Here is a 24,083-nt window from a genome sequence, read left to right as displayed (position 1 = left end):
ATTACAGGTCACCGGTTCTACTCCTAGTAAGACAGCTCGGTTGGTTAATGTGTGTGCTACAGAGACCTTCCTGTTAATAGCCGCCTATGGGTTGCTATATTTAGCAAGCTAGTTTCTAAGACTCCTCCCACCTGTTATACAGTTCTGATCTGTGTATAATCTGCGGTTTTCCTATTCCGATCCCGGCATGTCCGCCTTTCCATGTTCAAAGGTCAATAAAACTGAACCCCCACAGACATTCCATTTAACAGTAATAGCACCTAATAACAGCCCAGTTTGTGGTTCGCGCTGTGTAGGCTGTGCTCAGTAGTAGTATGGGGTACATTCCTGTAGGCAAACATCACATTTTACGGGCACTCACCATTTTTCAATGGCGACCTTGAGCTCTGCGCAGGGGGTCTCGGGCGCTTCCGGTGCTTCCTGGGTGGCCTGCGGCATGTGGGTCTCGCTGTCAGACATGCTGGAAAGTGCTTCAGTTTCATGCTAGGTCTTTATGCTTTTCTGTGTCACCTGTTTACTCTCCGCCGTCTGTCCGTCCACTGCCTCCTCCCTCCGCTGGCCAAGGCCTTCCTCGCATGCTCCGGCTCTCCACTGGACTGAGGGGAATCGTTCTGGCACCGGGCTCGGCACAGATCCTGCCGACATGCTAGCATATGCGAAGGTCACAGAACTGGTGCTGGCGACCCTCTAGAGCCACGCGGACACCGAAGATGGGCCCGGATGCCAGGGGAATGACACCCAACTATTCCGGGGCGCCTCAGATAGATTCCTGGCCCCAGTGATCGGATCAACGTTCGGAGCGGATCAGTGAGAACACGAAGGAGCCACCCTGGAACCGATGAAGGGCCACTAGGGCGGACTGATACCCAAAACTATGCAGACACTCGGGTGGACTCATGGCCCCAGTAATGATAACCGGTGCCCTGCTGAGTTCCCAACAAAATTACAGTTCTGCTGACTGGAAAAACAAGTCATAGTTGCTGCTTAATTATCTTATGCAACTAACAACCATTGACAAAGCCAATAGTCCCGACTTGTAGGGATGTTACTTGTTGTATTGTTGCAACAAAGAGTGATCCCAAGGGGTCTCTGTGGTGTACTCAGTGAAGGACGTGAGTGCTGTTGGTCTTTGTTTTTCATTTTGATTCCTTTGAGCGAAATAATTAGTCAAGTATCTGGCTTCGTTCTGAGAGGCTTCTTTTTCGCTTTCTCTGAAAATATAGCTGGAAACGTGTGTGTATTCTGGTTGTCACAACCGTGCTGGAGCTGTGCCGGTTCTTCCGCTAGCTGTGTCAGGAAGAAGACATTCAGGATAGCTCACGCACGATGCGTGAGATACGGCATCGCAAACCACGGAAATGACTACACGTCCCAGGGAGCTTAGCGCGAGTCGCGCTCGAACCCCAGGTGGACACAATCAAGGCGTCGCACACACACACCCAAGGGCTATAAGAAGGCAGGGACGCTGGGGGGGCGCTAGAGGGCGCACTGCGGGATGGCTGGCTAGCGAGTCAGCTCCGCCGGACGGTCGCGTGATTGGCGGCCTTTAACCCCTTGGATCCCCAGCTCCAGTGGCGACGAACAGCGTTCTGGACATCGGAAGTGGACGCCGTCATTGTCCCGAGTTACTGAAGCGGAATATGGGCAGGACGAGCCTGGCCGAGTCGAATTAGCGGCTGCTGCTCGTCCACACCACAAAATGGCCGCCCACGGTGACCGGTAACCCGGCGATTATGAAGTAGCCTGGCAGATACGGAAGAAGATCACCCCCGGCATTGCGAGACCCAAGTACGCAGACCCGCATCAGGGACATCGCGGGGATCAAGAGTGGCACTGGACCGGTGACTGAAGAGTGCGGCGGTGCGTTCCACTGAAAGCAAGATGGCGGCGCTGGTGGAACGCACAGGACTGACAGGGAAAAACGCTTGCGAGTCGCCGCTGAAAGGAACGGTGGTCTCCGTGCTGAGCTGGCGAACGACTGCGGCGTGGTGAGTTGGAGGAGAGGAGAGGCACTCAGAAGCAGCTGCTCATAGCGCCGTGTACCACACTGAATGAATGCGACTTATACCAGTGCCACCGCGAGAGTCATGAGGCGGACTGCGCAATGCCCAGGAGGTGAGGGGTATGCATGGAGCATGCACATATGAGGAACGGACCCCATAAATCTGCCACGCACGTCAGGTCTGCACACCTGCTCTGAGGGGAGGCCCCCCAACGCATTGCAGCCACTATAATAGCGCCGTTTGGAGCCCTGAGAAGACGGCCCTGCACGAAGACGATCGGCCATATTTCCAAAGCACATGGCTGGCTAATGACTGCACGTAAAGCTCGGTGGGGGGCTGCAGCGAAAACACACCGCGTCAACTCCGCGGCCGGTGGGACAACGGCTAGCAGCCCCAGATTGTCATCGGCACAAACTACGCCAAAGCAGCAGATTGACATGGGGAAACCAGACAGACAACAAACTAAGCTTCAATTTGAAGCGCGGAAGCAAGATAAAATGGCCACGACAGACCCAGAGGCGGAAGGGGGCCAGGAACAATCGGGCGCCACGGGCATGGAATCGGTGCTAAGGGCGATTCAGAAGAGCCTGCAGGAAATGAATGGAAAACTGGACAACGTGGTGCAAAGAGTGGACAACATGACGGCGAAAATTGAACAGCACGACGGGCGTATAACGGAAGCCGAACAACGAATCTCGCAAGTGGAGGATGATCATCAGGCCATGTCCAGGTCCTGCGGAGGCCTGGAAAAGACAGTGGAAAGCTTGCGCGCCAAGGTGGAGGACCAGGAAGCCAGGTCCAGGCGCAACAACGTCCGGATTTCGGGCTTGCCGGAATCCACAAACACAGGGAAGATGGAGACTTATATAGAATCGTTGGTGAAAGAGGTATTTGGTTCTGAGAAACTGTCTTCCGTGTTCCTGGTTGAACGAGCACACCGTTCACTTGCGCCTGTGCCGAAACCTGGTGCCGCCCCACGCATGGTCATAGCCCGCTTACTCAACTACCGAGACCGCGACACGATACTTAGGTTGGCCAGAGAAATGGGTAAGGTCACTCATCAAGGTAACACGCTGGAGTTCTATCCAGATCATACCATGGCGGTGCAACTGGCTCGGAAGGAATTCGCTCCAGTTAAAAAGAAGCTGAGAGAACTCGGACAAGAATATGCAATGTTATACCCGGCGAAACTCAAAATCTTCACTGGCGGGAAACCGGTCATACTACCAACAGTACAGGCGGCGCAGGAATACGTTAGGCAACAACTGAAACGGCGCAAGCAGCAAGATCGAAGTGCGGACACGAGCGATGTGGAATGACTGACCCAAACTGTGGACGCACGGTACTGAATTTCGGGGCCCACCTGTGCGGCGCAGGCGATGGACACTGCATTCGTGGGCGAATGTTCACACACGCCTAGGCATTTGTGACTGTAGCGGATGGTGACCTGGCGTGGCACTTACGAACTCACTGTAAGTATGGACCTTGATGGGGATGTGCCGCGGCAGAGTCAACATGACTGTGAGTATCAATGGAGTAGAGGGCATAGGGGTTTCTTGTTATTTGCTACTCAGCTATGAAGATTGCGTGGTCATGGCCTGGTGCCTGTCACCCTGGCAAAAAGTATGGCTTACATAGCTCAACTGACAGAAGACACATTGTCCATACCATGGCTCAGTCTAGTGGCTACGCAGATGTAACTAATAGCGGGGAAATTGGCGAACTGACATCATACCACTTTGGCGGCCCTGCTTATGCTGGAGGAGGTGAGGGGTTGGGGGAACTAGAGCACGTATATTACATTACAGCGTGGACTTGCGACCGTCCACGTCCACTATGTGGATGGTGACGTGTGAACCTGGTGATACCCCCGAGTGGGTGTACCCCACTAAGAATTTGACATTACAGTTAAAGGTTGTTAAGGGATGGCTTTGGCAAAGTTCGGGGGCTAAAGTGGGTGGGGGGAGGGCGGGAATTTCTGAATATTTCAAACTGCAATTTCTGTGTCTGAGACGCATGGCGAACTCCTTAGTTGTGTATTATGATGTGAGAGATGTCTATGTACAGAGCATACCAACATCGATGCCGGTCACTGTAAAATGTTTACGTCAGTACGCACTGAACAGACAGAGTTATAAATGTAAGGTATACACCATTGATATCCAAGTTTACACCCATGACAGGTACTAACACGCTCAAATTTCTAACGTGGAATGTAAGGGGGCTAGGCGACCCGAAAAAGATCAGGCGACTCTTTGCTTACTTTGACAGGGTACAAGTTAGCATTGTGTTTTTACAGGAAACGCACTTAGCGCGAGACAGTACTTCCACACTAGGCGCTAAATGGGCTGAGTCTGTCACCAACTCGAACTTCTCGTCATACTCTAGAGGGGTGAGCATATTGATCAGAAAGGGAACGGGTTTTGAGATCACGAGCATACACAGGGACACAGAAGGGAGGAGCGTCATAATAGCTGGAGTGGTAAGGCGGCAGAAGATACTATTAGTAAACACATATGGGCCTAATGTGGATGACCCTGAATTTTTCAGACAGGTGTGGCACACTATCGTCGATATGCAGACAACTCACGTAATATGGGGTGGGGATTTCAATGTCACCCTACAGGATACTCTGGATAGGGCAACACATACGCTGGAACAGCACGGCAAAGCGCGGTTGATGCTGCGGGACACCATGGAAGACCTAAACATGGTAGATTTATGGAGGACACGCAACCCAGTAACGACTATAGCGACACATATAAATGCAGCAAACAATAGTTGGTCTAGGCTAGACTACTGGCTGGGCACGCAGGAGATACTTTCATGGGTTAGGGACATAACTCACCTACAACGAACACTTTCGGATCATGGTCCAGTACTATTAGACATCGCTATACCATACTATGACCCACCACCTTTTACTTGGCGTTTCAACGCGGCTGCACTTCAAGACCCCATATATGTTGAAACCATACACAAGGCTATAGTAGATTACTTCGATCTCAACGCCCCAACTACTGAAGACCCTGGTCTGCTATGGGAGGCCTTTAAGGCCACGATACGGGGGATCTGTATCAGCACCACCTCAGGCATCCTCAAGGATATAAGACGACAACTGCACACACGAGAACAGGCTATACAAACCTTGGAACAAACGTACGCCCAGACGGGCGACGCTGCTGTTTTGGGGGAAATTAAAGCGCTACTAACTGAATACGATGAGTTCGCGACGGACGAACTGAAGTATGTGTCAAAGCGTGCGACAGCGAGGAGGTATGGGGAAGGAGGTAGGCCTGGTAGGGAATTGGCCGCAAAAATATGCGCGGGTAGAGCCCCACAAAACATAACGTCCATTAGCACAGACTCAGGGGAGGTGATCACGGACACCAAGGGGATATTAACTGAATTTATGAATACTTACGAGACACTTTACACAGCACGTCCATCACCGACACAGGGTGATTTACTACACTACATGGAAGATATAGAGCTGGCATGGCTCGCTGACGGGCACAGGAAATATCTAGAACGCCCGGTTACAGTGGAAGAAGTGACTGACACCATTCGGAGATTACCAAATAACAAAGCACCTGGGCCGGACGGCTTTGCCACGGAATTCTATAAAAAATACGCTGATACACTTGCACCATACTTGGTGCGGCTGTACGGGGCGGCGCATGAAGCTCAGACGCTACCAGCGTCCATGAGAGAAGCACTGCTCGTGGCATTGTTGAAACCAGGTAAAGAGGTAGATAAATGTGACTCATATCGCCCTCTTTCATTATTGAATGTGGACACTAAAATCATAGCTAGTTTGCTAGCGGACAGGTTGAAACCCCTTATGCCTTTGCTGATCAGGCCAGACCAATCTGGTTTTATCCCCGACAGAGCGACTACACATAACACTCGTACATTGTTCGCATTGGCCCATTATTTAACACCGGAAACGAAGGCGGTGGCTGTGTTACTGGACGCAGCTAAAGCATTTGACACAATCGGCTGGCCCTTTATCCATGCAGTACTGGTGCGTATGGGGTTTCCGCAAATTTTTCTGGGTTGGATAACGATGTTATATTCAAACTTGACAGCACGCATCAGATTGAACAGGTACATATCAGAGCCCATTCCAATATGCAGAGGTACTCGACAGGGGTGCCCGCTCTCGCCGATGCTATTCGCGTTGGTGCTGGAGCCGCTGGCATGTAAGATCCGGCAGCATCACCACTATTCAGCGATTCAAATGCCCTCCAGACCCATACATATCTCACTGTACGCAGACGACATGGTGCTGTATGTTAAGAATCCCGAACAACACCTTAATCCACTCCTGAGAGAGTACATTAGGTTTGGCCTACAATCCGGGTTGCAGATTAACTGGGATAAATCCCTAGTTCTGTCCTTAACGGACAGCACCTGCCCGACCAAACTAGACTATCCTTTAAAATGGCAAGAGGAACCTACGAAATATTTAGGTATATGGTTCCACAGAGACCCGGAATTGGTGGTAAGGACGAACTACGGGCGAACCATATCGTCACTAGAGGACAAGGTTAAGAGATGGAACAGACTTCCCCTATCGTTGGCAGACAGGGCGGCCATTGTAAAAATGGTGCTTCTACCGAAGTTCCTGTACTTGTTTAATAATATCCCAATCAAACCGCCCGCAGCCGTATTCCGTAATATTAACACACTGGTCCTTAATTTGTTGTGGGCGGGGAAACGAGCGAGGATGGAATTACGTACCATGACGCTGCCATATACTAAGGGGGGCTTCAGGGTGCCGGACTTTTATTTATATTACTTATGCGCGCAAGCGCAATACGCGCATTACTGGTTCCACGAGGTGCCCTTCTTGACACATGTGACCGTAGAGGCGGGTGACGCTGACCCTATCCCACTAGCCAACATATTGACACATAAACGCACTAAACTACATGAACGTGACATAAATCCAGTTAATACCACGGCTGAGGCATGGCGGCTGATAGGCAAGGCAACGCACAGCTTACCACTGTATGCACCGACACTTCCTCTGGCACATCACCCAGCTCTTTCGGTAACGCAGGAGCAGGTCGGCATGGATCTGTTCAAGCGGGCGGGACTAGACACTCTTGGGGACCTATACGATGGCGGGGTCTTCCTAACACTGGACAAGCTGAACTACATCACAAACCCGACTCCATTGTTCAGTTTCAACTACTATAGACTACAAAGGGCGCTTAGGGAACACTACCCGACACATCCGGAGGAACCTCCCACACTCGCGCCCCTACAACTACTCATAACTACACCGACAGCGTCTCATCTAGTATCCAAACTGTATGCAACTGTACAAGAGGCGGTGGGGGCGAATACACACAAGGCTAGATACAGATGGAGCGCTGGACTAGCAGAACCTCTCACTGACTTGGAATGGGATTCCTCCTGTGCGCTCACTGGTATGTTGACCCCTAACGGGAACTTGAAAATAATACACTACAAGTATTTGCATCAGGTATACCACACGCCTCAGAGATTACAAAAATATGGTTTGCGAGATGATTCTCAATGTTGTAGGTGTAAGCAAGAAGATGCGGACTTCATGCATCTAGCGTGGCACTGCCGCAAAGTGGCGGGGTTTTGGGAATGCGTCATGCAGGTCCTGAACGAGATGCTGGGGACCTCTATGCTGTGTGATGCGAAAATCTGTTTGTTGGGCATTATCCCGCAACTTAGAGCATTGAAGCGCAAATTTTGTGCTATAGGGCTTTTACTGGCTAAGAGAAGGGTGTCTATGCACTGGAATGGCAGAAGGGCCCCTGAGGTGAAGCACTGGATGAGAGATATGGTGTATTGTCGAGACACACTCGCAACGTATGAGGAAGAGCTGCCAGGTGGCTCTAGGCCCAAGGATTATTGGGGGTACTTGCGGGTGTATTTACTGGCTGATGGTTCTGGATCGGAGACGGAGATAGAGGGACCTACAGATACGACACTGACAACTCGGAGTGAACAAGTTTCGTAATAATGGCACTGAGGAGGGAGGATGCTGTGACACAGAAGGATTATAGCAGAAGGGGAACTAAAAGTTGGGGACTACATTGTTTGGTTTGTTTCAGTTACGGTACAAGATAAGAAAAAAACTTTGCAAATGTAAGATTACTGATTTATAAGTGGGCGAATACAGCACTGATATACATGTGGGTGCTATCAGACATTACGCCGCCGGTCCGTTGGATGTCGGCTGATGGGCCGTGTAACACTAATGCCAATGATTTTGATTTTGAGTGCGGGTAGCCGGCCATTTATGGATGTAGGCATATGCACTGTATATGTTTACCCTTTTTTTTTCTGTCTGTAAGCAACATGAAGTGCATCGAACCTCTTACCTCAATAAACAAATAATAAATAAATAAGAAGGCAGGGACGCTAGGAGCGCTGCCGATAATTGTTTCATCGTGCCGAGGGTCCACAGCGGCGAATCCAAAGTTCCCAGCACAACTCTGTGAAGAGAAGAGACCGCTGTTCTGAGGAATCCGGAACAGGCTCCAGCTTCTATCTTCGTCTAGGTCAGGTAACAGGAGGCATTCAGGTATTCTCCTCTGTTGGCTGAGACGCATTTCGGCGTACTCGTGCAGAGGAGGAGTGCGCACCTAGTGGCGCTTAGGCAGTTGTTCTCTCTGTTGGAGGAGACCGGCCGGTCTCATGCAGAGAGGTTAAAACGCCTGCATTCTCCTCTGTTGGAGGAGTCGCCTTTTACGGCGAACTCGTGCAGAGGAGGAGTGCGCACATAGTGGCGCTTGGGAGGTTGTTCTCTCTGTTGGAGGAGACAGGCAGTCTCGTGCAGAGAGGGTAAAACACCCTATTACCTAGCCTATCGTCTTCACTTCGCTTTCTGTTCTAATTTTGAATTAATTTGACTATTGTGTACTAAGGCTTATTAGTGGCACAGAACATACCCTTATTGACTTTGCTGCATATATTGGGAGAACCTTGCTGAGGGGTCCTGCTGTTAAAGGATTCCTGGATATTATTTAGGGACAACGTGCATTACCAGGATTGTAATAGCCACAAGTCAAACTCATTGGATTTCTTTCCTATAGACAGTGGTCAAGAGATATTGAACTCAATGCTTGATTCTATCTCTGATGATGGCTAACTGATATACAGAGATAACGTAATTTCCAGCAGGTAATAGAACAGAACAAATCTTATAGCGAGTGAGCTAATAGAAGAGGGAAGATTCAGGTGTTGATCTTTGGTTGTTTGCTTTTGTCTCCTTTGCAGGTCAACATCCCCGCAGTCCCCTTCCCTGGTTCCTGTTTTTCCCCCGCTCAATCGCGCCCAAAAGTCTGTGCTTGTTGCAAACCGGACTTGGGTCGATTCAGAGGTGGGCCCCCATATAGCATCACACAACCCTGAGGAAAGGATAACGGACGGCCTCGACACTGGTAATTGGGGGCAGCGGGTCTCGACGAGCCCGGTGTATTGATAATTGTGCAGTTTCCAGGGTGGGCTTGTGAAAAGACCGGGCCTAATAACTCCTGCTCCTGAAGCATGAAGGGGAGGGGGGCTTGCTCGTTTCGTGCTCGGGGCATTGATGGACAGAAGACGCATATACGGCTACCATGTCTTTTCTAGCTAAGCGCGTGCCCGGTGCATTAGCAGGGTTCCCATTACACGGGTGCGCGCGGAATACTCATACTTAAATTTCAACAGTGACAATCCGGCAGCTATTAGAACAAGAACAGTGCGTCTGCTAGTGGCCGTAGTAAAATCAACAGGGGTGGGGGCTTGGGAGGATTAGCATTCCAGTGTGGGAGGTGCACATGGTAGCGCAGCATGACCACCGCAAATTAAAAGTATTACTAAACCAGAAAAGAAAAACAAAACGCTCAAAACTCAGCAGAAAAGAGATGCCGCTTCCGCAACGACGGTGCCAGCAGTAATAGTTATTCAAAATTAGCGCAGTTCCTCGGCACCCCACGTCATGCAGTTTTTCCTACTGCTGCTGTGACCTTGCGCCCTCTACCATTGTTCCCGGTGGACTGAAAAGTGCCCTAATGCAAGAAAAACAAGCCGTAAGCGTGCACATCCTGGAACCGGAAGTTCGGGAGCGTCATGCCTGTCGTGGGGCGGGACTTCCGTCTTCTGCAGGAAGCCCGTGCCCACGGAGTGGCTGGCCCAGAGGAGCAGTGGTGACGCGGGGCTCCCATGCCTGAGGGAGAGCCCCGTGGAGGCTGCAGAAGATAGAAGTGGCGCAGATGCAGTAAGTGGGGCTTTATTAGTACTGGGGGTGGCGGGGGTGTGTGGTGTGTGTCTCTGTATGTGTGCGCTAGAGTGTGTGTGTGTGTGTGTGCGCGCGTGTGTGTACGCTTGTGTGTGTGTGCGCAGGGAGGGGTGTGGCTGTGTGTGTTGGCCGTTACTGCATGCGAGAAGTGCATGAGGCTTTCAAGGAAGACCGGAGATGGGCAAGCGCGCGCGACCTGATCCGATTCCGGCATGCTGCGCGTGCCCATCTCCTGTCTCATTGAAAGCGTAGCCGGTGACTATAGGTCTCGCAGGCGAGACAGCGCGTCGCGCTGTCTTTGCCAGGTGCGAGACCTAAAAAGGCATAAACAGGAAAAGACATAGTACAAATGAAATAAGGCACAAAAGTATTATTCAAACACAGTTATGGTCAGACAAAACACAGGTTGCAGCGCTGGCTCAACATTCTCAGACTTTGTTCAGATATTTGTTGTTGGGCCCGAACTTCCCACCTGACTTTAAAACAGCACACTGTGCCTGGGCTTTCAGCACCACTGACCATGCAAGAAACGAGCTGCTTACTTCAAAAGATATTATATATTCCTCATAGTTTTAACAAGGGGAGTCCTCCAAAGCAGCAGAGGGGACCATGGGTGAGATAATTAAGCTTTGAGGGAATCCTGCTTTGATGTATAGTTTTGAACAAAAATGGAGGCGCATGCATGATCTTTATTCTACGTCTATGCTGCTATAACAACTTATGCTATGTCATATTTCTACACTGCAACGGATGTGCATGTTTAGCATTTAAGTCTCTAATGCCTGTTCATGGCCTTAACTATTCGTCTACAGGTTGGTTTCATCTGAGGAGCGTGTGCGTGCGTACACTATACAATTGCTTCTTCAGGGGGGGAAATGCACAGAATGCTTGCGCCTGATTGCGGAATTAAGTTGTGCACTTTTCGCCAGATAATACAAGCAAGTGGATCAGAGGTCGGAAAGGGGTAAAACATGCACAACTCTTGTGCAGTCACCCTGATTCTGTACCATATTTATGTTTCAGCTCACCACATCTACAAATTGTGGAGGAGGGGTTGTTAGTGGTGGGGTGCAGGGGAAACAGACAATATTGGTTCTGGAAAAAAAGCGCAGACCAATTTGTCTCAGGGCAGAATTACTCACAATTTAGAAGGTTGGCTCAAGTCTTTGCCATAACGTTATCATAATAAATACTGCATGCACTCGTACCTCGATGCTTAGATAGCTTCAGCGTAATAGAGTTCAGTAAAGAAAAGCCCAACACGGTACCTCCGTAGTTAGCCTGAAACATGAAGCCAGGATCCCACGCTGCACACACATTAACGGGTTCAACAGAGCAAACTAAGGAGATTATAATAACAATTTTTTTAAGCATTCTTTGCAAAACAGATGGTTTACCGATACAAATGAAAGTTACTAGCAACATTTACTGTTTAATCTTTTTTAATTGCCTTTTTAGGTTTCGCCTGGGCCGTAGCACTGCGAAGCAGTGCTCCGCCCAGGCAAAAACTTTTGTTTACAGTATGGGGGACTTGAATCCGCCCCTTCTTCCACTGGCTAGCTCCATAAATGGAGGCTAGCGATTGGAAGACAGAGGCGTCCATCATTCACCGAGGCGATTCGTGGGCGTTCCTGGGATGTTTTTCTCATCCAGCCCCTTTTAGGACGTCAGTGCGGCGGTGGGCGGGGTTTATTTTTTTTGGGGCGTCCAGGTTTGTTTTGGCCATTCCGCGGCCGACCGCTGCCGGAGGCAGTCCAGGTGAGTTGCTTTCAGCCTCCATTCCCGTAACGTAATGCACTGCATAAAACGAGACATCGTAATTAAAATCGGGTCAGCTCGGTTAAGATTACCCTGCGAAGTCGATTTTTTTTTTTTTAACAAAAGCGCTCTCTCAAAGTCGAGTGTTCCCGTCGGTCGCTTGAGCAAAGAGGTTAGCGGACTGCGTATACCAGTCGTTCGTGATGCCCATAGGTACTTAGTAAGCGGACTGATCTTAATAGACGATCAAAGGGCGAGTTTCAATCACATAGTTAAATGGACCATGCAGCAGGGCACGCCGGAATCTGCTCCTGAATTTGCAGGTACACGGGTTTGCAAGCTTGAACGGAAGGATGCACGGCTGAGTGGAGCACATACGTTACATGACGCACATTTCATATCTTACACGCCACAGGCTGTAGCGGTACACCTGTTGCATTAGTACCCCATTTATTACGTAAACCGTTGTTCGGAACTAACCTATATAGAGAAGAGAAGTAATCCCCACATCCTCCCTCGTGCCCCGCCTGCATGTCTTTCTGGTAGAACGCACGTGCCAGGAGGCGAGCTGCTTTCCGTCTGCCCCCACCCTCTGTACTGAGTCAGTGCCAGCATCCTGGGCAACAGAACAAGCTGTACCGTCCCACGCCACCACAAAAGGCTCTCACAGCAGCGCACCTGGGAGGGGCGTGCGGTGGCAGGGGTACGTGGGCGATGCCCTAGCTTTGTTCGCCCACTGCCGTTAAACCAAGGCAGACAATTACGCAGGAAGCAGACAGCGACAGCCGTACTTGTGATAGTAGCGGGCATCAATCACCTTTGTCGTGCCAAACTAGCCGCACACGGCTTTGGATGGCTTGGCACGCACCTTTTTTTTTTAATCAATCATTAACCCTCGAAGTCCCCACTCCACACAGTCCAGTATAAGATCGTCCGTATGCCCCATAACCCCCTCCCCCCCCCATCAGATAAAAGTTGTTCCCCTTCTCTACTCTTGTGGGTGTAAACCTGTACAGTTAATGATCAACTAAAACGTCCCTCCATCCTGTCACAAGTACTGAAAAAATCCAGTCATCCATGACTTGTCCCCATCCACCCGACACCCCTCGAAATTATCACCCAATTAACAGCGCCTCCTTTATGTGATGGGAGCGGTGAGGAAGCGGTTTTGCGCCACTCGATGACTTACCTGTATGAACAGCACCACAAGCGTCGAGTTCTTTAAAACAAATACTATTCACTATAATTTGGATGGTTTTTTATGTTTAACAGGCAAACAACTACGCGGCACACGCAGAGTCCCTTGGCAGCGCTGCTGCATGAAGCATACTGTGGAGTAGTGTGGCTCACTGGTTAGAGGCGGCAGACCCGGGAGCAGAAGTCGGCCCGGGATGAGGGTTCAATTCCCGACGCGGCAGGGTCGTGGACTTGGGTCAGCGGACTTGATAATTCTCGCTTCGGTGCTTACTCTAATCAGGGGTTCCACTCGGCAACTCTGGGCATTAGCTTGCCTAATCTCCACAACGGCCCCATCAATTCCAGGGATGCCTGGCTCCACCTTGGGGACTCCCAGCAGGGACCATCCCACAGGGAAAGCCAGGACGGGTTCCCCAGAGTTATACAGCGCCAGGAAACCTATGGACGGGTAGCAGTGCGCTTTACAAGCTCAAATACATTTACATACATTTTAAATGACAATGCCATTTATTTATCTGTTTTCAAAACCAACACATAAATAAAAAAGTTTGTCATTTACAATGCCAATAGCTCTAACTTTTCCGAAGGCAAAACCATTGCATTGTAAATGCTTGTTTTCCAATGTAACAGAGTGCCCTTTAAGCTTAAACAGTACATTATGAAAACACGGACAGAAACATAGGAAATTTGTTAGGAAAGCACCCACCAACTGAAAGAGTTTTGTTGAGAAAGCTCGCTCAGTGCAATTTCACTCAGCTTTTATCCCTGAAGTTTAATAGCACTTCGACAATCCTTGTTGAACTGTTGATGGGTGAACACGTTTGGATCAAAAAGCAAACACCAAGTCCACACAGGAAGAAAAGCCAACATAATGAAAACACAGACCGAATAAAAACAAGCCCTCATACGTCACCGAAACAAACATGGCATTGGGCAGTCGAAATAGGCCATCCTAAAAGTGGACAAGGCGGAAACAAAAATCTCCAATTGCCAATCACGCGCCGTCTAACAAACGACGACGCGAGCCAACCGTACTGAAGGGCGTGCCTTAAAGCCTCCTTCTGAAATCGTATCGATTCCAAAAGGCATCATGGGAATGTAGGGAAGAGGGCAGCAAAAGTGTGTGGCAAGAGACAGGGGTAAAGGAGGAGGGCCATAAGAGATACAAACAAGCATTTGCAATGCAATAGGTCTCGCATTATGAAAGTTTGAGCTATTGGTATTGTAAAGGACAAATTTTGTATTTATGTGTTGGTTTTGAAAATAGCTAAATTAATAGCTTCGTCATTTGCAATGCAAATAGTTTTAACTTTCGCAAATGTGACACCTATATCATTTATAATGCAATATGTGTTGTATTTATGTGAGTTAGATGTATTGATATTACAAATAACAATGGCTTTTATTTTTTTTTATAATTAATACTTAAATAAAAAGTTATTGTAATTTATAATGGCAATAGCTTAAACTTTTGTAAATAACTTTTGTGAAGATTAGCAACGGTGGTAGGCGGTGCCAACTGGATCAATAATACCTAGCACTGCCCTCGAGGGTGGAATCTAGTATGGTTAATACAGATGCCTGCGCGAAGGTCCTAGCCAGACCAACAATAAATACTGAGCACTGCACAGGAGGCAACAGCTGGTAAAAATACAAACTTCTGCTCTTCCAGATGCCAACCAAAGCAGCAATACCGAACCCGTGTCCTGCAGGGTGGTAGACAGTGCAGTAATACCAATCCTGTCCTGCAGAATGCCAGCCTGTGAAGTAATACGGAGCCCTGCTCTGGAAGGTGCCAGCTGCTAAAAACAACACTGACTCCTTCCTCAAGGGTGGAAGCAGCTGCAAAATATACTAAGTCGAGTCACGCATGGTAAAGCTGGTGCAATAATACCAAGCCCTGACTAGTCTAGATTGCCAGTGATGCCATGTGTGTATACAATATTTCTATATTGCGAAACTAGCCGAAAGGACAAAAACCACGTGAAGCCAATTGAGTTGGCATTCGGTGAACGATGGGGTTCGAAGCAGCTAAGCTTCATGTCCTTAAACCAGGTTTATAACGTTTCTTGTTCTTGGAAAATTATAGCAATTCGGTTTTGGTTGGGTGGAGCTTCGGGGAGGCGCTGGACATCTGTCTGGATGATGGGCAAGCCGTGTTTGAGATGTCTGAAGCAGAGGAGACTCTCAGGTAGACTGGTGTATCATCATTATATCGGTGACTCTTGATGCTGGTGTCTGTGAGTAGAGCACCAAGCGGCTCCATGAAACGGATGAAGAAGACAGGACAGTAAGGTCGTTGGGCCCAAGCCAACTGTCCCCTCATATGCCACATGGACTACAAACATTTGGACGTAGCCAACCGTTCCAAAGTGCTTCTTTGCCAGAGGTGATGCGGAGGTCAAAGTGCCTCAGCACTCTCATTATGTCAGACGGTCTATAGTGTTCACTTTGACTGTTGCCTGGAGACAGACAACCTGTACCTTCTAGTCGATGACCAGAGTCCTCTGCTCAAGTGTTTCATCTCTCAGGTCATAGGCTGACCTGCTGGGGCCGGCTTCATTGAGAGAATGAGGACAAAGAAGGTCTTTCTGTTCAATTCAACGTATGGTAATCCAACCCTAGAAACATAATGTTTACTAAACAATGTCCGCATGGTGGTGGGGGAACAGCAACCTTCGAAGTATCTTCTATAAAAACAATATAGATTCTGGCGCACTGTTAAATCTCCTGACTAAATTCTTAGACACAAAACTTTTTTTTTTTTTTTAAATCGCAATGAACTCTCAACACCAATTCTCTTACCCCAGAGGCAAGATGCAAAAGACTCTACTTAAAATGTGGGGAGGCACCAACTCACCTATACTTCCACGAACCTTTTGCACCAAACACCTGCATTAACACCATGATGACATAAGCACACTAGCGTCACCACGTATGCATGCACATGACCCGTCCAGATTTTTTATATACCAATTTTGGAACAAGTGTTTCGTCTATTGGTAATAGCCAAAGACTTCATCAGGGCTAAGACAAACAAATGTATAGCTCGATTATAATCCAAAACGTCAATATTCAACTAAATCAAAGCAAGTCTCCACCAGAATAGAGATAAGATACCATACACCCCGTGAACAGCCTTTCATCTAATAGAGGTAAGATACCATACACCCCGTGAACAGCCTTTCATCTAATAGAGGTAAGCTACCATACACCCCGTGAACAGCCTTTCATCTAATAGAGGTAAGATACCATACACCCCGTGAACAGCCTTTCATCTAATAGAGGTAAGCTACCATACACCCCGTGAACAGCCTTTCATCTCTTAGAGGCAAAAGATACAACCAAGGGGAAGATCAGGGGGAAACTGGAAGATGACCCAAGATGGTGACCAGCGTGGACATTTCACTTTCCAAGTAAGAAGGCGGAAAATCATGGAGGGCCCTGTAAGATGTGGATTTTTAAAGAATCATTTTCCTAACCGAAGCTTTTATAGATTCGCTTTTGGAGATATCTGACAAAAGACATGAAGCTGAATTCGGTATAGTTTGCAAGCGGGAAAGGATGCAGACAGGCATGTCTACGTGAAGGCATTTCTGGAATAGTTTAACATCATACATGCTCGAATATTGGTCTTCCTAGTGTTGAGGGGGAGAAGAGGAAACAGTTTGCGTAAAGTTCACACAAGGACAAAACCACTCAACTGAAATCAATCCAGACCCCTCTTTCTGAGTTGCAGTTCCCCACTGAGGCAACAGTCGCATAGAAATAGGCAGCTCTTTCGGATCTGGATTTCACAACAACACTAACTTCTTCCAAATTGTCTAACTTGTGACTCACCACAAAAGAAGCCCAGTAAAACCAAGAGAATCACCAACGAGTCAGACTTCATCATGCTCAAAATTTACAAACTCACAAAAGGCGTCTTCACACGAAGATCTGTGCTGCGGTGTCGATTTGTTATCAGCCATCGCCAGGAGCTACAGTCTGATGATTAGCTGGACTAGCGGGGGTGCTGCTGTGTTGCAAGCCTGTGCCTGTGGGTCCTGGAAGGTTACTGGCCTGGCTCATGCTAAGCCTGCATCAGGGACAAGTATTTCTACACCGGCCCTTCTTAGGCTACAACTACCTGCACCAGCCACTGATGGGTTATAAGTCTCATGCTACACGAATTCTGCGCCGGCCATGTTGGGCTACACCTACTCAGCTATCCATCGGTGGTCTGGAAGCAGGGCGCAATAATAGATTCACTGAGCAGCACCCAGCTCCTCACTCAAGAGGACGTGTGCACTGCAGATGGAGGCTGCACCCAGCATCCCCTGAGCAACCCAGGAAGCACACCAAGAGCAGACATTTCCATCTGCCGTCAGGACCAAGGCAGCTGTGCCTTCTTCACCTGCGCCCTGCTGTGGGCGTCTACATTAGACTAAGTCGCCCCGTGAGTTAGAGCATGAACAAATGGGGATGGGCAAGGTGCCCACAGGGGAAGCGTGACCAGGGATATTAGACTGTACACCTCCACTGGACTGTGTAGTACCACAGGGGGATTAAAAGTACTTTCTTAAAGGCCCTATCCCCCATTACTTCGAATATATTTACACTGCTGGCGGGTTTTCTGCTTTTTGTTTGCTATCATAGGAGCATGTATGACTGTACGGCATCGATTTATTTTATTTCTCTTTGTTGTAAAATGGACCTTCTTGGATCCTTGTTCTCATAGTCTAAGTTTCCACATGTGTTCTATCCTGGACGCTCTTCAGACCTTGATTGTCTTTTTCTGTAATGTATTGCTCTATTTCTGACGTGTTTAGCGGCCGGCCTGACTGGTTGAAGGCCCATGTTTGTATTTCCTTGCTGAAACAATAAAGGTCCAATAAAAAAATAAAAATAAAAAAAAGTACTCTCTTTTCCCAAAAGGACAAGCACTAGGCTGGGAATGGAGAGAATGTGTTGGTTGATCGGAGTGTTGACCTCAAGGACCTCACACCAGCGCCCAGAGAAGCCTCACACTGCCCGGCCTCCCTATCCGGAGAGAACGAGTGGTACCTAGCTCAGTTTGTAGAACTGAAGCTGGGCAGAACCCTGGACATCAGAGGCAAACAACCTCAACCACCACTGCTGGGGCCCGTCTCAGGAGAGACGGGTGCTGCGCCATTACTTGCCTGTATTTTTGGTGATGCAGGCCTTGGTGCAGCGGAGCACATGCCGGTGGTGTGTATTTACCGTGGCCCTGGCTTCTATTACTGTGAGGATTTAAATGCACCAGTCAGTGCTTCTAAGGGGCAAATAACACGTATGTGTATCAATAAGTAATGCTAGGGGGTGCTGGCCTGTGTCCGTGTGGGTCTTTACATGTATGTGGATCAGTCAGTGCTTCTAAGGGGTGCTGGCCTGTGTCCGTGTGGGGCTTTACATGTATGTGGATCAGTCAGTGCTTCTAAGGGGTGCTGGCCTGTGTCAGTGTGGGGCTTTACATGTATGTGGATCAGTCAGTGCTGCTTAGGGGTGCTGGCCTGTGTCAGTGTGGAGCTTTACATGTATGTGGATCAGTCAGTGCTGCTTAGGGGTGCTGGCCTGTGTCAGTGTGGGGCTTTACATGTATGTGGATCAGTCAGTGCTTCTAAGGGGTGCTGGCCTGTGTCCGTGTGGGGCTTTACATGTATGTGGATCAGTCAGTGCTGCTTAGGGGTGCTGGCCTGTGTCAGTGTGGGGCTTTACATGTATGTGGCTCAGTCAGTGCTGCTTAGGGGTGCTGGCCTGTATCAGTGTGGGGCTTTACATGTATGAGGATCAGTCCGTGCTTCTAAGGGGCGCTGGCCTGTGTCAGTGTGGGTCTTTACATGTATGTGTATCAGTGAGTGACGCCTAGGGGTGCTGGCCTGTGTCAGTGTGGGGCTTTACATGTATGTGGATCCAGTCAGTGCTGCTTAGGAGTGCTGGCCTGTCTCAGTGTGGGGCTTTACATGTATGTGGATCAGTCAGTGCTTCTAAGGGGCGCTGGCCTGTGTCAGTGTGGGTCTTTACATGTATGTGTATCAGTGAGTGACGCCTAGGGGTGCTGGCCTGTGTCAGTGTGGGGCTTTACATGTATGTGGATCAGTCAGTGCTGCTTAAGGTTGGTGACTGTCAGCGCGAGAAATAACATGCATGTGTATCAGTAAGTAATGCTAGGGGGTGCTGGCCTGTGTCAGTGTGGGGCTTTACATGTAAGTGGATCCAGTCAGTGCTGCTTAGGGGTGCTGGCCTGTGTCAGTGTGGGGCTTTACATGTAAGTGGATCCAGTCAGTGCTGCTTAGGGGTGCTGGCCTGTCTCAGTGTGGGGCTTTACAGGTATGTGGATCAGTCAGTGCTGCTTAAGGTTGGTGACTGTCAGCGCGAGAAATAACACGCATGTGTATCAGCAAGTTATGCTAGGGGCTGCTGGCCTGTGTCAGTGTGGGGATTTACATGTATGTGTATCTTCCAGTGCTGCTTAGGGGTGCTGGCCTGTGTCAGTGTGGAGCTTTACATGTATGTGTATCAGTGAGTAATGCAAAGGGGTGCTGGCCAGTGTTAGTGTGGGTCTTTACATGTATGTGTAACAGTGAGTGATGCAAAGGGGTGCTGGCCTGTGTCAGTGTGGGGCTTTACATGTATGTGGATCAGTCAGTGCTGCTTAGGGGTGCTGGCCTGTGTCAGCGTGGGAAATAACACGTATGTGTATCAGTAAGTAATGCTAGGGGGTGCTGGCCTGTGTCAGTGTGGGGCTTTACATGTAAGTGGATCCAGTCAGTGCTGCTTAGGGGTGCTGGCCTGTCTCAGTGTGGGGCTTTACATGTATGTGGATCAGTCAGTGCTGCTTAAGGTTGGTGACTGTCAGCGCGAGAAATAACACGCATGTGTATCAGCAAGTTATGCTAGGGGCTGCTGGCCTGTGTCAGTGTGGGGATTTACATGTATGTTTCAGTGAGTGATGCTATGTGGTACGGGCCTGTGTTAGTGTGGGCTTTACATGTATGTGTATCAGTGAGTGATGCAAAGGGGTGCTGGCATGTGTCAGTGTAGGGCTTTACATATATGTATAACAGTGAGTGATACTAAGCGGGGCTGGCATGTGATTGGCCAGCATCAGAGGGTTGGTGCCCTCTCACTGGTCTCCATAGAGCAGTGCTCAGATAGGAGTCTGTATCAAGGGTTGCTGGTCAGTCATAGGCTGGGTCAAGGGGCACTGCCACCTGGTTGGTCAGTATGGGGGTGCTGGCCTCTCATTGGTCTAGCATCAGAGGAGTGTATAGGTGTGCTGGTCTCTCATTGGTCTAGCATCAGCAGAGTGTATGGGGGTGCTGGCCTCTCATTGGTCTAGCACCAGCAGAGTGTATAGGGGTAATGGACTCTCATTGATCAGCATCGCAGGGTTTTCGAGGGGTGCTGGCCTCTCATTGGCCAGCTTAGGAAGAGGTGTGGTGCCGCGGCCAGGGCGACTGACTCCGGAATCTGGGGATCACGGTTTGATCCCCGGCACCGGCGGCAGATTAGCCCAGCACCATGTGACTCTGGGCAATAGCTTGCTTAATCTTCCCGACGGCCCCCAGCGCCTGGAGACCCTTACGGGTGATTGTGCGCTTTACAAATGTGGATTTACTATTTACTTTACTTCTGCAGTGTATAGGGGTTCTGGCCTCTCATTGGTCTAGCATCGGCAGAGTGTATAGGGGTGCTGGCCTCTGGAGTGCTTGGCTCTCATTGGTCAGCATCAGCATACTGTAGAGGGGTGCTGGCCTCTCATTGGTCAGTATCGGCAGAGTGTATAGGAGTGCTGGCCTCTCATTGGTCTAGCATCGGCAGTGTGTATAGGGGTGCTGGCCTCTCGGTCTAGCATCAGCAGAGTGTATAGGGGTGCTGGCCTCTCATTGGTCTAGCATCGGCAGTGTGCATAGCGGTGCTGGCCTCTCATTGGTCAGTATCGGCAGAGTGTATAGGGGTGCTAGCCTCTCATTGGTCAGTATCGGCAGAGTGTATATGGGTGCTGGCCTCTCATTGGTCAGCATCAGAGTGTATAGGGGTGCTGGCCTCTCATTGGTAAGTATTGGCAGAGTGTATAGTGGTGCTGGCCTCTCATTGGTCAACATCAGAGTGTATAGGGGTGCTGGCCTCTCATTGGTCAGTATCGGCAGTGTGTGTAGGGGTGCTGGCCTCTCATTAGTCAGCATCGGCAGAGTGTATAGGGGTGCTGGCCTCTCATTGGTCAGTATCGGCAGTGTTCCTGGGGTGCTGGCCTCTCTTTGGTCAGTACTGGCAGAGTGTATAGGGGTGCTGGCCTCTCATTGGTCAGTATCAGCAGAGTGTATAGGGGTGCTGGCCTCATTGGTCAGCATCAGCAGAGTGTATAGGGGTGCTGGCCTCATTGGTCAGCATCAGCAGAGTGTATAGGGGTGCTGGCCTCTCATTGGTCATTATCGGCAGTGTTCCAGGGGTGCTGGCCTTTCTTGGTAAGCATCAGCAGAGTGTATAGGGGTGCTGGCCTCTCATTGGTCAGTATTGGTAGAGTGTATGGGGGTGCTGGCCTCCAATTGGTCAGTATTGACAGAGTGTATAGGGGTGCTGGCCTCTCATTGGTCAGTATCCGCAGTATTCCAGGGGTGCTGGCCTTTCTTGGTAAGCATCAGCAGAGTGTATAGGGGTGCTGGCCTCTCATTGGTCAGTATTGGTAGAGTGTATGGGGTGCTGGCCTCTCATTGGTCAGTATTGACAGACTGTATAGGGGTGCTGGCCTCTCATTGGTCAGTATCCGCAGTATTCCAGGGGTGCTGGCCTTTCTTGGTCAGCATCAGCAGGGTGTATGGGGGTGCTGGCCTCTCATTGGTCAGTATTGGCAAAGTGTATAGGGGTGCTGGCCTCTCATTGGTCAGTATTGGCAGTGTGTATGGGGGTGCTGGCCTCTCATTGGTCTATCATCCAGGGGTGCTGGCCTCTCATTGGTCAGTATCGGCAGTGCTCCAGGGGTGCTCTCCTGCAGTTGGCCGGTCACTCACCTCTCTTGCGCTCGCGCTTGTCCTGCAGCTGCTTCTTCTTCTGCTTGACACTGAAGGGCTTCTTGCGCGGCATGTCTGCGGCCTGCGCTCCGGCCCCGCCACGCACCGCTGCTGCTCCGAGCGCTGGCCCTGGCGCGGGCGATGAGCTCCGGCCTCCCACTCAACCGCAACAGCCGCACCAATCACAGGGCCCGCTGCCACCAGACCCCGGCCGCCAACCAATGAGGGAACGCCTACGTCAACAGACGTCATGACTCATTCGACCAATCGCCGCTAACCCCCAGCCAACATGCGTTTTTATTTTCACAGAGTGAGTTTCTACCCTCGATGACAGCGCATTACTCAGGTCGGATTGGGTTCGAAAACGAGGTTTGAACAGCAAGCGTCCTTTGATTGGCTAACAGCTTTACAGCAAAGGTATGACCGGTGGCTTCCTTCTGAGAGTGCGCAAACGGTCCCGCTGGGCAGAAAACGTGACGTTTGTTACAAGCCCAACACGCACTAAAAAACAAGCATTGGCAACGCCAATAGGCCTGCTAAAACAAGCACTGGCAAAGCCAATAGGTCTTCTAAAACAAGCATTGGCATAGCCAACAGGTCTCGCCTTTGGGACCTTATAAGTGTTTAGCCAGCACCAAGGATATTGTGCTGCAGAACTAAATACTTATAAGGTCCCAAAAGCGCGACCTATTGGCTGTGCCAATGCTTGTTTTTTTGTGTTTTTTTTAGGGGATAGTGAAATGCAGCTATCATGGCTTACTGTCCAAGGTTGCTGCAGGGGTAGAACATCTACCACAAGCCATGCAGGTATCTCTCTCAATAGCTTACAGGGTCCAAGCAGCCGTGTTCTTTTTTTACAAAAGAGTATAAAGCTTTTCTTACAATAAACAAACATATGCAGTAACTAGAGACGTTCTACAGCATTAAAGACATGGAGTTCTCACAGTTCTACTACCTTGTATGCTGAGCAGAGGAGGGAGGCTCAAGGGAATGACATTTACACAGATGTTGCCTTGAATGTATCCATACACTCAGTCTCTAGTTGCACAGCTTCGTGCACATTTTACTAATGGATCTGGGGGGGTAGAAGCTTCTCTATGTTTGGGACCCACCAGTTCTTTGAGGCAAGGGAGCAGAGGAGGGCAGCTCCCAGTCCGGTAGTAGTGGAATGCTGAACGGACTGGATCCGTCGGCCTGTGCCAGTGTGAGGGCTCACGCTCATGCTGGACAAGTGGTGCCGGAGGATTGCTGGGGCAAAGTGTGCCGAACATTGACAGGTGTACTGGCTTTAGTGACGATCGTGGGTGTGTAGCGGATACATCCTCTTTGGTGCAGCTTGGCGTTGACTCTTTGTACAACTGCAGGTTCTCGCGTTCTTTGGATTAGGTGTCATGGAGTTCACTAGTGGATGCAAAAGCTTACAACAGTGAATAAGCATCCCCCTTGGGGTGCCTTTAAATATCAACTGTGAATCAATGAATGAATGAGTAGGATTTTATTTAGCGCACGGCTACTCGCTGCATGTCCTGGCTCTCGGCAACAGACACAGGTGAGGAGAGGCAGATTCCATTAGGTGTGAAAAATCCCTCAAAGTTTAAGAAGATACGTCTTTCTGAAGGTTGAATTGATCTCAGATGACCAGGCATCTGGTTCCACATGCTTGCCGCCCTGATAGTCAAAGAGCACCCCCTCTCCATTGTTTTTAAAATGGGTGATTAACAAGCCCGCAGCTCCCTTCCTGGTCTTTACTCCTTGATGCCCGCTTTTAAGTATGCGGGACCCCTGTTGTGGAGGCCTTGGAGCGCCATTGGCAGAGTTTTAAACATTATGCGCTAGCTCACT

General features: G+C 49.6%; 1 protein-coding gene across 1 annotated transcript in view; it reads right to left on the bottom strand.

The window, feature by feature from the left end:
* GNL1 (G protein nucleolar 1 (putative)) overlaps positions 1-22,436 on the bottom strand; it is a 176,334-nt gene extending 153,898 nt beyond the window's left edge. Inside the window, exon 1 of the mRNA XM_078641705.1 lies at positions 22,242-22,436. Within this exon, the coding sequence (XP_078497831.1) occupies positions 22,242-22,314 (73 nt within the window). The 5' untranslated portion in view covers positions 22,315-22,436. The remainder of the gene's footprint in view (positions 1-22,241) is intronic.
* Positions 22,437-24,083: the final 1,647 nt, after the last annotated feature.

The sequence above is a fragment of the Lissotriton helveticus genome, chromosome 5_1, assembly GCF_964261635.1.
Source record: "Lissotriton helveticus chromosome 5_1, aLisHel1.1, whole genome shotgun sequence".
Lineage (NCBI taxonomy): Eukaryota > Metazoa > Chordata > Amphibia > Caudata > Salamandridae > Lissotriton > Lissotriton helveticus.
The sequence above is the reverse complement of the archived record's forward strand: the minus strand, read 5'-3'. Positions and strand labels throughout refer to the sequence as shown.